Source organism: Lolium rigidum, chromosome 5, assembly GCF_022539505.1.
Source record: "Lolium rigidum isolate FL_2022 chromosome 5, APGP_CSIRO_Lrig_0.1, whole genome shotgun sequence".
Lineage (NCBI taxonomy): Eukaryota > Viridiplantae > Streptophyta > Magnoliopsida > Poales > Poaceae > Lolium > Lolium rigidum.
In genome coordinates this window covers 162,893,910-162,907,443 of record NC_061512.1, presented here as the reverse complement: position 1 = coordinate 162,907,443, position 13,534 = coordinate 162,893,910, and the positions used below count along the sequence as shown (strand labels likewise).

Sequence of the window (13,534 nt, the reverse complement as noted above, 5' to 3'; positions counted from 1 at the left end):
AATAGAACCAGTAGGAGTCAAGAAGCACGTTGAAGGTTGATGGCGGCGGGATGTAGTGCGGCGCAACACCGGAGATTCCGGCGCCAACGTGGAACCCGCACAACACAACCAAAGTACTTTGCCCCAACGAAACAGTGAGGTTGTCAATCTCACCGGCTTGCTGTAACAAAGGATTAACCGTATTGTGTGGAAGATGATTGTTTGCAGAGAAAACAAGTAAAACAAGTATTGCAAGCAGATTTGTATTTCGAGATTAAAAGAATGGACCGGGGTCCACAGCTCACTAGAGGTGTCTCTCCCATAAGATAAAAGCATGTTGGGTGAACAAATTACAGTCGGGCAATTGACAAATAGAGAGGGCATAACAATGCACATACATGGCATGATAAGTATAGTGAGATTTAATTGGGCATTACGACAAAGTACATAGACCGCCATCCAACCGCATCTATGCCTAAAAATTCCACCTTCAGGTTATCGTCCGAACCCCTTCCAAGTATTAAGTTGCAAAGCAACAGACAATTGCATTAAGTATGGTGCGTAATGTAATCAACAACTACATCCTCGGACATAGCGCCAATGTTTTATCCCTAGTGGCAACAAGACACAGCACAACCTTAGAACTTTCCGTCATCTGTCCCAGGTGTCAATGCAGGCATGAACCCACTATCGAGCATAAATACTCCCTCTTGGAGTTAAAAGCAAAAACTTGGCCGGAGCCTCTACTAGTAACGGAGAGCATGCAAGATCATAAACAACACATATGTAATAACTTGATAATTAACATAACATGGTATTCTCTATCCATCGGATCCCGACAAACACAACATAGAGTATTACGTATAGATGATCTTGATCATGTTAGGCAGCTCACAAAATCCAACAATGAAGCACAATGAGGAGAAGACAACCATCTAGCTACCGCTATGGACCCATAGTCCAGGGGTGAACTACTCACTCATCACTCCGGAGGCGACCATGGCGGTGTAGAGTCCTCCGGGAGATGAATCCCCTCTCCGGCAGGGTGCCGGAGGAGATCTCCGGAATCCCCCGAGATGGGATCGGCGGCGGCGGTGTCTCGCAAGGTTTTCCGTATCGTGGTTTTTCGCCTCAGGGGTTTCGCGACGGAGGCTTTAAGTAGGCGGAAGGGCAGAGTCGGGGGGCTGACGAGGGGCCCACACCACAGGGCGGCGCGGGCCCTCCCTTGGCCGCGCCGCCATGTGGTGTCGCCACCTCGTGGCCCCACTTCGTATGCTCTTCGGTCTTCTGGAAGGTTCGTGGAAAAATAGGCCCCTGGGTCTTCGTTTCGTCCAATTCCGAGAATATTTCGTTACTAGGATTTCTGAACCAAAAACAGCAGTAAAACAGGAACCGGCACTTCGGCATCTTGTTAATAGGTTAGTTCCAGAAAATGCACGAATATGACATAAAGTGTGCATAAAACATGTAGGTATCATCAATAATATGGCATAGAACATAAGAAATTATCGATACGTCGGAGACGTATCAGGCGGCTAGGGTTTAGTGGGGAGGAGATGAGATGCTCGCGCCCTTGTTTATATAGGTCGGAGGCAGGGCGACGGCCGCGCCACGCGTGGCATCGCCATTACTATGTGCGCAGAGGTAGGCGACGGTCGCGCGCCACGCGAGGCATCGCCATTTACGCGACCGCAGACTGCCGAAGCGACGCCTCGGTGCCAGTACTGGCGGAGAAGACGCATCGACGCAGGGTCGCTGCCTGGCGGGCCCGACGAAACGTCCGTCAGATGCGAGCGGACACTTTCGGCGTCCGTGGAGCGTCCGCGGAGACGCATCCCAGGCGCATATTTGGGCCAGGTTTGCGTCTCCACGGACGGCCCGGTCACTTTGCGTCGCCCCGCTGGAGGTGGTGCCAGACGTATTTCCGGTCACGGTGGACGAAAACGGTCGCTGAGCGACCGTATGCGTCGCGCCGCTGGAGATGCCCTGATGGCATATGGAATACCAGCAAATCTTGTTGATGAAAACATGGCGATGAGTGAGTGCCAAAGCATAAAATGTGTCAAGCGCTTTGTTGTTGCTATGGTGGAGGTGTTTGGGGCTGAGTACTTGAGAGCTCCCAATGATCAAGACGCAGCTAGATTGTTGACGATCAACACGCCACCTGTGGTTTTCTGGGTATGCTTGATTCCATTGACTGCATGCACTGGAGGTGGAAGAACTGTCCAACAACTTGGCATGGATAGTTCAGAGAACACAAGAAGGACTCCACTATCATTCTTGAAGCCGTCGCGGATCAGGAGACATGGATTTGGCATGCTTTTTTTGGGATGCCCGGATCGTGCAATGACATCAATGTTCTTCAGAGATCACCACTCTTTGCCAAGCTAGCCAATGGAGACACCGGTTATGGAGTTCATTGCCAATGGCCACACATATGACAAAGGATACTACCTTGCGGATGGCATCTATCCGAAGTGGGCTACATTTCTGAAGCCTCTCGTCTCTCCTAGAGGTACGAAAGAACAAGACTTTCACTATGCACAAGCAACGGCTAGGAAAGATGTGGAGCGAGCATTTAAGATTTTGCAAGCCCAATTTTCTATTGTGAGAGGTCCGGTGAAGTTATGGAATTAAGAGATACTTTGGTACATCATGGTGGCTTGCGTGATCATGCATAACATGACCATCGAGAACGAGCGGTCAAAATTCAAATGACCATGGCTATGAGTTGATGGGAAATCCGAGATGAAGATTCTCAGAAGAATCTCATGGAGGAGTGGTGAGCATGGTGGGGCTCGTTGTTGAATTGTGTGATGAACTATGTGTTCGTGGATGAACTATGTGTGCTCGTGATGAACTATGCCTATTTCTGAGCTTATTTGTGTGCAACTTGACGAAAAACTATTTGTGTAATAATGATAAACTATTTGTGTAATATGATATTTAGCATTATTTAGATTTTATTTGTTTTTTAAAATCATTTAGATATGAGTTTTATCCATATATTTGCAAATCTAAAATATACACCATCCGATAGAGCGTTTGGTGATTTATTTCACATCACCTGAGTTTTGAGAAAAAAAGACTGATGGTGTAAAAGCCTGAAAAAGTAGCAAAGTTGTTGTAACACAGTGTTGGTGGTGTACATTATACACCACGTGATCAAGATGCTCTTAGGCATCTCTATCGTCCCAAATGGTCGAAATCGTCCGGGCGTCCGTTTGCGTCGGGGTGGCTCCCGCGGCACGACGCATAATTTTTTCCATTCATGAAGCCATAATTTACATTAATAAAAAAACATAAAAAATTCATAAAGGCGTGGTAAAAGTAGGTGTTGCGTACTGCTCGTCGTCGCTGACGAAGTCAATGAACTCCGGCGTCGGCCATGGTAGCTCGTACGCCGGCGGTGGAGGAGGTACCGCCGCATGGGCAGGAGGCTGTGGCCAGGGATCCCACGCCGGAGCAGCAGGCGGAGCGGGATCGTTGGAACGCGTCGGCGTGGCCGGAGGAGTCGACGGCTTCCCCTGCGCAAGCGCTAACTCGCGGAGCTGGATTGCGAGCCCGTCCCACAAAGCGAGGTCGTTGAGCTCTTCCTGCTCGCTGTTGGCCAGTGCCATGGCAATGGCCTCATCCTCGGAAATGTCAGGCGGCTGGGTCTCCGGATCCCACGCCGGCCCGCCGTCGTCGTGGTCGTAGTGTGTCATGTTCACGTCCTCGTCCTCGTCCTCATCGTCGTCCGCGTCCTCCTGGTCGTTCTCTTCTTCTTCTGCGGCGATCTCGCGCTCGAAGTAGTCTACGTCGCCGAGGTAGCCAGCCCGGCGGCGCGCGTCGAACTCCCACGTCCCGAATGAAATCCAGTTGTAGGAGTTCATCCCGTACGCCTGATCCTCCCGTAGATCCGGCGGCAAGATCGCTCGGCGGCGGCGCACCTCGTCCCGCCGCTCGCCCGCGCCGCGCGCGGCGGGGGGGGGACCGGCACGCGCCTCGAGTTGAGGTACCAGCCCGCAAGTTCGCGTCCGGCCATGATACCGGCCGGTTTTCCTCCCATAGCTGCCGCACGAAGTCGACGCGGACGTACCGGCCGACCCGTGCCTTCTTGCCAGACCGCGAGCCGCTAGACTCGTGGTCGTTCTTGGTCTTGCGGAACGGCCATCATTTCTTTCCCATGGCGTCGGTGGGGTGGATAGTGTGGGATGTGGCAATGGTTTGATCGGGAAAATGGCCGCCGACAGCGTCCCTTTAAGAGGCTCGGACGCCATCTCGCCTTCAATGGCCTGCCCACTGCAACGCCGCCTAGCTGCGCACGCTCGCGGAAGGCGATGCGTGCCATTAACGCGGCCCTGCAAAGGCTGCAGCGCGCCGCCCGCAAGTAATGCCGCGGAAGATGAAGCATTTGTGCCCCTGCCAGGCGGGCCCGTGCGAGGACCGAGCGGACACTTTGCGCGTCCGCGCAGTGTCCGTAGAGACGCAAACCTAGCGCATATTTGGGCCAGGTTTGCGTCTCCGCGGACGGCCCGGTCACTATGCGTCGCGCCGCTGGAGGCGTTGCCAGACGCATTTTCGTTCACGGCGGACACAAACGGTCGCTTAGCGTCCGTTTGCATCGCGCCGCTGGAGATGCCCTTATACAAATGTGAACGTAGGAAAGCTGTATCTTCTGAAGAATTGCAGCCAGATTTCGTCCAACTTTACGAGTGCGAACGTGAAGCTGAGGTCACACGTAATCTCGAACAAGATTTTGTCAACGGCCGTGGGGCCGCCAGTTTGGCCTTGGATGTGCAGAAAGATTTTGAATCCTAATTTTGCCGAACACATATCTTGAGACGTCAAGGGCGAAAATTTCAGTTGGCCACCAGTTAGATTCTCGTTCGAAAGCAATTTGCCTGGTTGTGATTTTGTAAACCATTTGGCTATAAATACCGTGCGTGTAATTTACGGCTCAAACTCAAATATGGTCAGTCAAATTACGCCTTCAACTCAAACTTTTAAAACCAAAATAGTATGGCCTAACTGTAGTAGAATTCCCATATTCAGTGAAGGTTGAGATGATTTGAAAAGAGTCAAATGGGAAAGTCGGATTTCAAAAGGGGGACGTCATCAGATCTTGCGCTAGACGACCGAGAAAACCCTAACGACCGCCGCTCCCTCTCCTCCTCCTCCTCCTCCGCTCAATCGCCGTCGGTGCTACCGCCGGGTGTTGCTCGTGCGGTACTGGCGGTGGCGGCTAGCCATTCCTCACGCGCGTGGTAATTAAGGAGGCACGGCGATCGGCGCCCACAGCGGTGTTTTTAGGCTAGATGCGGGTCCGGCGGGGCTGGTTGGCTTCCATGGCGGCGGGGCAATGCGGTGGCCTGGTGGCGGATGGCCGGTCGCCGACGCGCGGCTAGCTGCGGCTTCCCGGCCTAGATTTGGGCCCTTTGGGCCCCATCTAGGTGCGTTGCTGCTACCTAGAGGTGGACGCGGGGAGTTGGGTGGTGGCTGCGCTGTATGCCGGCCTGCTGCAGCGTGGCGGCGGGAACTTTACGGACCAGTTTGGGCACGGCCGGGACAGTATGGGCTCGGTGTATTTTTGGTGGCACATCTGGTCAGCTACCGCGAAGGCTTTTGAGGTTGATCTCTCCCGCGTGGCTACGGTGTTGCTACCCTGTTGTCCCCTTCTTTTCCTTGAGGCCTCGTGTCACGGCGAGTATGGCTTCAAGATCGTGGTGGCGCATGCTGGTTGGTGGCAGTTGGGTGGAGCACTCCGAGTCGTCACGGGTGGTGGTTTTGGAGATTGGGAGAAATCCATGTTGGCATGCTCGACGCAGCGACGTACCGTGGGAAACCCTAGGACTAGTGCAGGCAGCAGCGTCGCTTCCTTGTTGAAGGTGTTGTTTGGTATGCGGCAATTCAGTGTGCTAGGAAGCGGTGGGACTTCTCCGGACGGTGCAGCAATTGCGAGCTGCCTTCGTTTTCGTTGATCTACCAGTGACGGCATTAGCTTCTTTTGTATTTTCTTTCTTTTAACTTTTGGGCTTGCTGGCGAAAGCTTCTTTCGAGTATATCGAAAGGGTGTGTACTTAAATTTAACCAGCACTACAAAAATAGCTACACTGCATGGTACATTGGTACTGATCTGGGCCAAACAAAATCTCACATTATTGATCAAAAACAACTTCAAAGTTACAATAGTAATCCTGAATTTAAGGCCGGGAACTGCACATTTACAATACATCACATAACTACTGAAGAACAAAAATATTAGCCTGTCTTTGTCTCTCGCAGATAACATACACACTCACTCTTGGTTTTAGTCATTCTCCAATCTTGCAATGTACTCGTCGTAGAACTTGCCTGCCTTCTCGAGCTCACCAAGTTCGGTGTAGCAATCGGCTATTGCTCCGTACGCCTCAGTGACACCTGAATCCTCTCCGGTCATCTTGGAGATGCTGAGTACCATTGAGTGGTACTTTATTGCTTCTTTGTAATTTCCTTGTCTTTGTAATGATGCTCCTGGTCAAAGCAAAGTAACTCCATTATTTGGGTGTTGCAAAAATAAAATGGGCATCATAATATTTCAATCAGCAATGCCCGGTAACACACTGAGTAATGACACCTCATGGCCGTGTTTATATGATTCAGTTTACTGCTAAAACCGATGAAAAAAATGTTTACGTATTTATCATGATTGAACTACTATTGCCATGTTCAGCTTTTTTACAAAATTTAGGGAAGAAGTAATTCTGCTGGGCTTCCTAGACAATGAAGGATGCGTCACAGTGCATTCAGTTTGAAATGTGTGTGCAAGTAAACAATAAATGAAATTCATGCCAAACAACGAAGAACATACCTAATCCCCGTGCAGCCTTCTTCTCTTCAACATGATCACCCAAAGATTGTGCAAGATCAAGAGCTGCCTTAAACTCAGGAAATGCCTTGTCGGGAGCTTGGTTTCTCAGGTAGTTCTTCCCAGTCCTCAGATATGTAATTAGCCGCTGTTTGTGAGGATCAACAATAACTTCTGATTCTGGCACCTTACTAGCAGCTGGTGCATAGCTCAAAGCAGGAGCATAAGATTCGATCTTGGCTTGTCTTCTCAGTGAAGCGTTTATCTGACGTAGTTGATCATTCAGTTTTTAAGCTCTCCTTTCCTTTGTCTCGCAAGGAGCCCTACAGGATTTCTGAATTGTTCAATATAACGTAGAAAATCTTGGATAGTTACCAGGAAAGTCATATATATAACGAGAATTACAGAATAATCGAGGGGAAATAGGTAGCCTGAACTACCAACTATCTGATTCTTTATGCAAACAAGAGCAATGATGGGGAAATGGCCATCAGAAAAAACTGTCACACTGACAAATAGTAACTGTTTAAATAATCGGTAGGAATTCGGGTCTTTACGGCTACATCCAAATTATTTTCATATACAATAAACTGAAACTTATTGAATATGTGAAAACAAGATAGGATATTTGGATTGGATGTGTACAAAACTACAAATAGTATTTTTACAGGAAAGGCAGGCACTCTGCTGATTCATTAAGAAACAAAAAATAGAACAATATTGAGGACCTGAAGGTCAAAGGCAAGACTAGCTATTACATCGTTGCACGTACCTAAAAGAAGCATCCTCCTGGAAAGGTCCTCAATTTTAGTATATGTATAAATGCTAACAAAACCTCTATGCTCAGGACATTAGACCTCAGTTCAGGTAGCACTGAGTCTACTTAAACTCATAGGCTGGTAAAGAACCTAGACATATTTCATGATTTAAGCAAAATGCCATTTTCATCTAAGAAATAAAGAGTAAAACACAGACGTAAATGCTTGATTAGCAAACTCCCTGATGTTATTCTACTGAAAGTGTAAGCAATTCATGTTTGGCATGTCTTTCTTCAGATATTCATAACTACTCAAGTTGTCGATGAAGTATTAGAAAACAAAAATACATATGTAAGAATATTATGGTTTACGTATTGTTGGGGTGAAAATGAAGTTAGTTTGCTAGGCGCAAACACTTCCCTAAGTACCTATATCTTTTTAGTTCATAGCATGATAACTTTACCTCCGACAGTAGCGCCGACCATGGCTATTGCAAACAGCAGGGGCATGTTAGGAAGAGAGTACCCCGGCTCACATTGCTCTGCGAAACAGCTGGGTGGCAGAACAAGCATGACAGCACTGCTGACAACAAATGCTTTCCCGAAACAAGAAGATACAGCTGTCTGCAAAGAAAAAATTAAGTAGTATAATGTTATAGATGAGACATCAACAGAACTGTCTGCAAGCAGTAAACTCAAGCTCTGCTGAGAACTGAAAGAACATAAATCCGTTTGAAACACATTTGAAGCGACTAAAAACCAAGGCATAATTCAGCCTTATGTTCAATAAAAGGTTTGGTTCAATTATTTTTGTGATACTCTAAAAATAGACCAAGGGACTCACCATCATACCTGAAGATCAGATGTAGACTTGATAAGAAAATGACCATGTCCATTAGCTATATCGAAGTCATCGCTGCTAGTATGAGCGTGGTCAGTTGATGAGGAGGCACATCTAGCTAAAGGAAACACTCGCTCTGCAGGAAAATTTCCATTACATGTCAGCTATCGTTACATACCCCCTCAACACCAACAAAAAATCGTTACATGACAAGAAGAAGTAGAAGAAGAAACATTCGCTCTTTCCTCTTGAGAAGGCACCCAGGTCCCATTTGTAGGATACATAATAACATCGATGTACTTATAACTTGTGGTCTTGTGCTAATGAGACAATTTATGGCTAAACGTTTTGCTCCTTCGGGCTTCAGCATTTGTAAGAAGTTGAAATGGTCATACAAACGAATCATGAAATGGCTAGCGTACATAAGAACCTCGAGCCAGGTGTGGAAGCTAGTGGCTAGGAGGAAGGACCGTGAGGCCGTGGAGTGGGCGATTGGCCGGATCCGCACTCTCCATTCGACCATCAGAGATAGCGAGCAGCTGCCTTCCTCTTGTGGTCATGTATCTCCGGTGTTAGGCTTGGGCGGTGTTGGGGCATCTGCCGGTCTGTGATGTGTTCCTTTGTTTTCTCGTTCGATCGTTGGTTGTAAGACTGTCATGCTACTGTGGTGTTGTCGTGTTGGTTTCCATTGTTGTACTCTGCCGTTGGGCTTTAGTAATTTAAAGCCGGGCTCTGCTCGAGCCTTCCGTCTAAAAAAAAAATGGCTAGCGTACCTAAATCGAACAGAATCAGCGAAATACATCTCCAATCCAACGCCGGAAGGCATTAGAGGCAAGCGGTCAGTAGCCATCGCTCAGGGATGTACCGCCGTACGGAAACGAGAGACTAATACGAGCAATCAGCAATGTAGGTGGAGAGGATGAAACGAGAACTCACCAGAAGTCTCGCAGAGGACAGCGTTGGCTCGTCTGATATATTCGCCGGAGCTTCGCCGGTACGGCGGCGACGGCGACGGCGCCGCCCCCGGTGGGGAGAAGCGCATGAGAAGCGGCATCAGGAGGATAAGGAAAATCTCCTCCTTTGCCTCGTTGGATGTCTCTTCGGGATGATGATAAAGTGCCTTAGTTGTTTATTTTGCACATAAGCCCAGGAAAGGTGAAAGTAGTACATCTTGGTTTGGATCCATCATATTCCTAGATTCTGGCTTTGGCATTGAGGCGGATAATAATCCAGCTTCTCCAATCGTCCTAACCTACTCTTATCTGCGTTTTTGGCTAATTTTTCATAGTAGTGATAGAAGGGTCACATAATTTAGCAAACGCAAAATGAGCTTTGCTCATAGAAGAAGAGCATTCATATAAAAAATCTCAGCATACTATAATTTAGCAAGGGCAAAATGAGCTTTGCTCACAAAAGAAGAGCATTCATATATTCTCGCAAAAAAGAAACTTCTCAATGTATGTAGCATTTTATTCAAACACAAACTAGAATGTAGACATATACATGCGTGTTAGGTCAAGTCTGGGTCAACATAAACATACCCACGTAATGACCACAATCGCCCACAAAAGACTTTATTTGGCATTACGGTGCATTTTATCCATTTTCATATGCGAAGTATTGTGACTAGTTAGGAGAATCTTCTATTCTATTGAAGTATAACATCATACTAATAATATACACTTCCGTAGATCGACATCTCACTGTAGACCCCCCTCACATGCACATGCACGCACAAAACCGAACATGTCATGCCAAAGGAGCTGGGTCTTACTCTTGAGTTAATTGTTGGTCCGTGTAAATTATGTCAATTACCCACTAGTCCCCTCTAACTAAAATCAATTGCAACTTGAACTCAGGAAACTGGTTGCAAATATTATACAACTTCGCCTATAAATGATAAAAAGGTAAATGTTATATATGGTTCAACAATTTGCCAGACATGGCAATTTAGCGCAATAGACAGGATTATCCTAATGCATGTGCTTCAAATCCACAAACATGGCGACCAAGTCAGTGGCAACTACTTGGCGCTACGGCTCGGCCTTCTCCTATATGGAGGAGTGTACCCCCGAGAAATGCAGGAAGTCCTGTCTAGAGGAAGTTGGCCCCAACATGTCTTACGAGTGCACTGTTGATCCCAAACCGCGATGCAGATGCACGTATTGTGAATTTGTGATGTATGATGCGTTCACTTGTGGCTTGTTTCATGAATCATGGCGAATTGGTGAATAACGATGGTACCATGCAATTCAATGGTGCATCAGTCCGTGATAAACACCATGGATTCAGATTGTTGTGCCTTCAAATGAAACCCTGATATGAATTTTCTTCATAAGTGTCGTCGCAACCTCTATTTTCCATTTCCTTTCTTTTTTAGATGATGGCTATTTTCTTTTCTTTATTTGTGTTAGATTTTTAGTCATATGGTTTATAATTTGCACTTGACAAAATACACATCAACATAGTCCTTGGCACTTTGATCTCATTCAGTATAACAAGCTAACGTTCCATAGCAGGCGAAAGCCAGGCCAAAGAGAAGGAAACCATAGTCCAGCAGGCGTCGCCACAGGCTCAACGACGATCCCACAATGCTCAGATGGAAGGCAGTAGGCAGCACGAACGCGAGCAGAGCACACACCGTGCTCCCGATGAAGGAGATGAAGGACCCAAATGCAGGCACGTAGGAGGCCACCACAGCCAATACGGTCACCACAGCGACACGGCTCAAGTGCAAGGCTATCCAGTTTGCGCCACCGGCATTGTGGGAAAGCTTCTGAAGGCACCCACTTGATCTGATTCTCGCCTCAAAAATCTCATGAATCGGGTGCATCATCACCGGGAATGTAAATGCAAGTGCAATGCATAGTCCAACCTGTCAATTAACAGATTCTTCAAAACTTGGATATAAACTGAACACCCATTATGTGGGAAGTCATATGTAGGCGTCTCACACCAAATAAGTTATGAAAAGTGCACTAACCTTAACTGCAGAAGAAGACCAGTTATTGGGAAGATTAAGTGTAATGATGTCCTTGGTGGCATCACCGTAAGCCAAGTACCCACACACTCCAAAACATGAATACACAAACATGATGCAGACAATTGCTTGAGAAAGCACCCAGCGGAACTTCTTCCGTTCCGCCATCGATGATTCCAGTGGCAGAGTCATGCTGAATCCTTCGAAGCAGAAGAGCGCAACCCCAAAGGAGAAAGGTACCGCCCAAAGTCCACTAAAAGCACTTCTATCTGCAAACGGATGATCGAAAAGCCGTACGTCCTCTTTGATAACTATGGCCATCGCTAGGACATTGCATACATCGGCAAATATGCTGAATGGTGAAAGAGAGGACAGCGAGCGAACGAAGGAGAGCGCGATTTGCATAGGCAGGAGGATGGCGAAGATGAACCCGTCTGGCGACATAAACTGAGGAAGCATGGAATTGAGATTCTGAGCAATGAATATCAGGTAAGCAACAGAGCCACCGGCTTGCGACAGAAATATGAGGATTTCTGTCAAGCATCGGCCGATTGTCCCAAAGCACTTCTCACCAAGATCCCCGTATGTGTAGTGCACGTCACGTGGCTCTTCTGTTTCTTCCTCTTCTAGTTTATTTCGGCAGTCCACCTTCAGATTGAAAATATAACAAGTTAGTGATGCTTTCAAACCAAAAGCTGAATCAGTTTGTAAGAGTAAAATATTCTTAGGCTTAGCCCAACCGAAAGCAGTGAACATGCTCAACAGGCAATAGAAAAAAGATCGACATGATACTTTGACCGTTGAGCGACATGGACAAAAGCTGACAGAGAGGAAGAGAGCCCAACCAATGATCTACAAGGAAAGTGGACATTTTTTTTGCTTTCATAATAGTTCCTGAGATCTTGAAGTGATCACTGTTGACTAAACCTATTGCACATTGCACAACCAACGATGCGGGGGTTTAGCTCGTTCTGTCGAGAGCTTTGTAATCTCTGAATAAATAGAAAAAGGAGAAACAAGAAAAGCAGTCCGACATTATGCTGCGCAAAAACTCTTGTGTGCGCTCTCGCTCTCTCTCATCCTCGTTCGTGTGCGTGTGTGAGCGAAATCGTTAGGGTCTCGGCTGACAATCACAGTACGTAGAAGTTAAGCACGAATGACACGAACTTTTTCATTAACAACTAATCCCGATCTATATATATGCTGAACGCGTTGCAGGTTGTAGCAGCTCCAAAAAAAAATGTCGAAAGGAAGCATATATACAATGAGTGGAAAAAAACAGCAAATCACACAAGGGAAGAGTAAAGCTCGAAGGATGCAGAGTAAACAGATAAGGAAGTTGGCCATGATGCACAGATACGGCAGTTGGGGCATGATGCAGTATTGCAGTGTACGGTGGGTACTAACGAGGAGGAGCATGCAGTAGAGCGTGGCGCATCCGGCGGCGGCGACGCCGAGGGATCCGGCGAGCCAGCCGGCGGTGCGGAAGGCGTAGGGGAGGCCGAGCACCCCCGTGCCGACGATGGACACCACCACGTTGCCCAGCGTCTGCGCCCACGTGGCGCCGCCGCGCCCGGATCCCTCGGCGGTCCCGTCCTCCCGCGCAAGCAGCGGCGCCGCCTCTGCCGCCATCGTCAGCAAAACAACTATTGCGGGTCGGCTCGTGGCGACGAGACCGGGGCAGGGAAAGGCAGAGCAAAAATTGGGTTTTTGGAGTTGCGTTGGCGCACGAGGGAGTGAGGGAGGGAGGGACACGGCTCGCGCGACTTATATATGCTCTGATCTGAATTTGACTTGGGTGGAGATGGATAGAAAAAGAACATCATTTACAAAGAGAGAGGATAGAAAAAGAACGCGAGCAAAGCAGGCATGTTTGTTTCTAGTTTGGTCAGAGGTTGAGGGAGGCATATATGGATTTTTTTTGTTCTGGTCTTGGTTAAGAGGAATTATACAGATAGAGATAGATTGTTTTCAAAAGGAGTAGCTTAATTCCCGGTCTTCATATGTAATTCACTTGTAATTGAGATAAAAAGATATGCAATTACACATGCATCGTATGCACGAATCACGATACAAATCTAACTGTCGTCGAGTTGATCAGGCTCTAACTTAGTTTACGGCTAACCAGAAGTTAGCAATCCGTTATAT

At 47.6% G+C, this 13,534-nt stretch overlaps 2 protein-coding genes across 2 annotated transcripts; both read right to left on the bottom strand.

Annotated features, from left to right (window-relative positions):
* Positions 1 to 6,093: 6,093 nt before the first annotated feature.
* On the bottom strand, positions 6,094 to 9,417 carry LOC124654492 (protein FLUORESCENT IN BLUE LIGHT, chloroplastic-like; the record flags this gene model as incomplete). The annotated part of the gene is given in 6 exon segments (XM_047193493.1): positions 6,094 to 6,474; positions 6,812 to 7,099; positions 7,102 to 7,131; positions 8,030 to 8,189; positions 8,418 to 8,542; positions 9,343 to 9,417. Coding segments are annotated over 6 exon segments (881 nt in total), but the record flags the coding sequence as incomplete, so codon positions are not given.
* A 1,474-nt stretch (positions 9,418 to 10,891) lies between these two features.
* LOC124656631 (amino acid transporter ANT1-like) lies at positions 10,892 to 13,018 on the bottom strand. The gene is made up of 3 exons (XM_047195341.1): positions 12,794 to 13,018; positions 11,390 to 12,034; positions 10,892 to 11,281 (listed from the first exon to the last, which is right to left on the bottom strand). The coding sequence occupies exons 1-3, from the start codon at positions 13,016 to 13,018 to the stop codon at positions 10,892 to 10,894; spliced, it is 1,260 nt and encodes a 419-aa protein (XP_047051297.1).
* Between the last annotated feature and the right edge of the window lie 516 nt (positions 13,019 to 13,534).

What these genes read in the sequence shown, in the direction of transcription:
- LOC124656631 (XM_047195341.1), bottom strand. Translation starts at nt 13,018, where the DNA reads ATGGCGGCAGAGGCGGCGCCGCTGCTTGCGCGGGAGGACGGGACCGCC. An exon ending in TCTACTGCATGCTCCTCCTC is followed by an intron (nt 12,035 to 12,793) that starts GTTAGTACCCAC and finishes TTCAATCTGAAG; the next exon opens with GTGGACTGCCGAAATAAACT. An exon ending in GGTCTTCTTCTGCAGTTAAG is followed by an intron (nt 11,282 to 11,389) that starts GTTAGTGCACTT and finishes GTTAATTGACAG; the next exon opens with GTTGGACTATGCATTGCACT.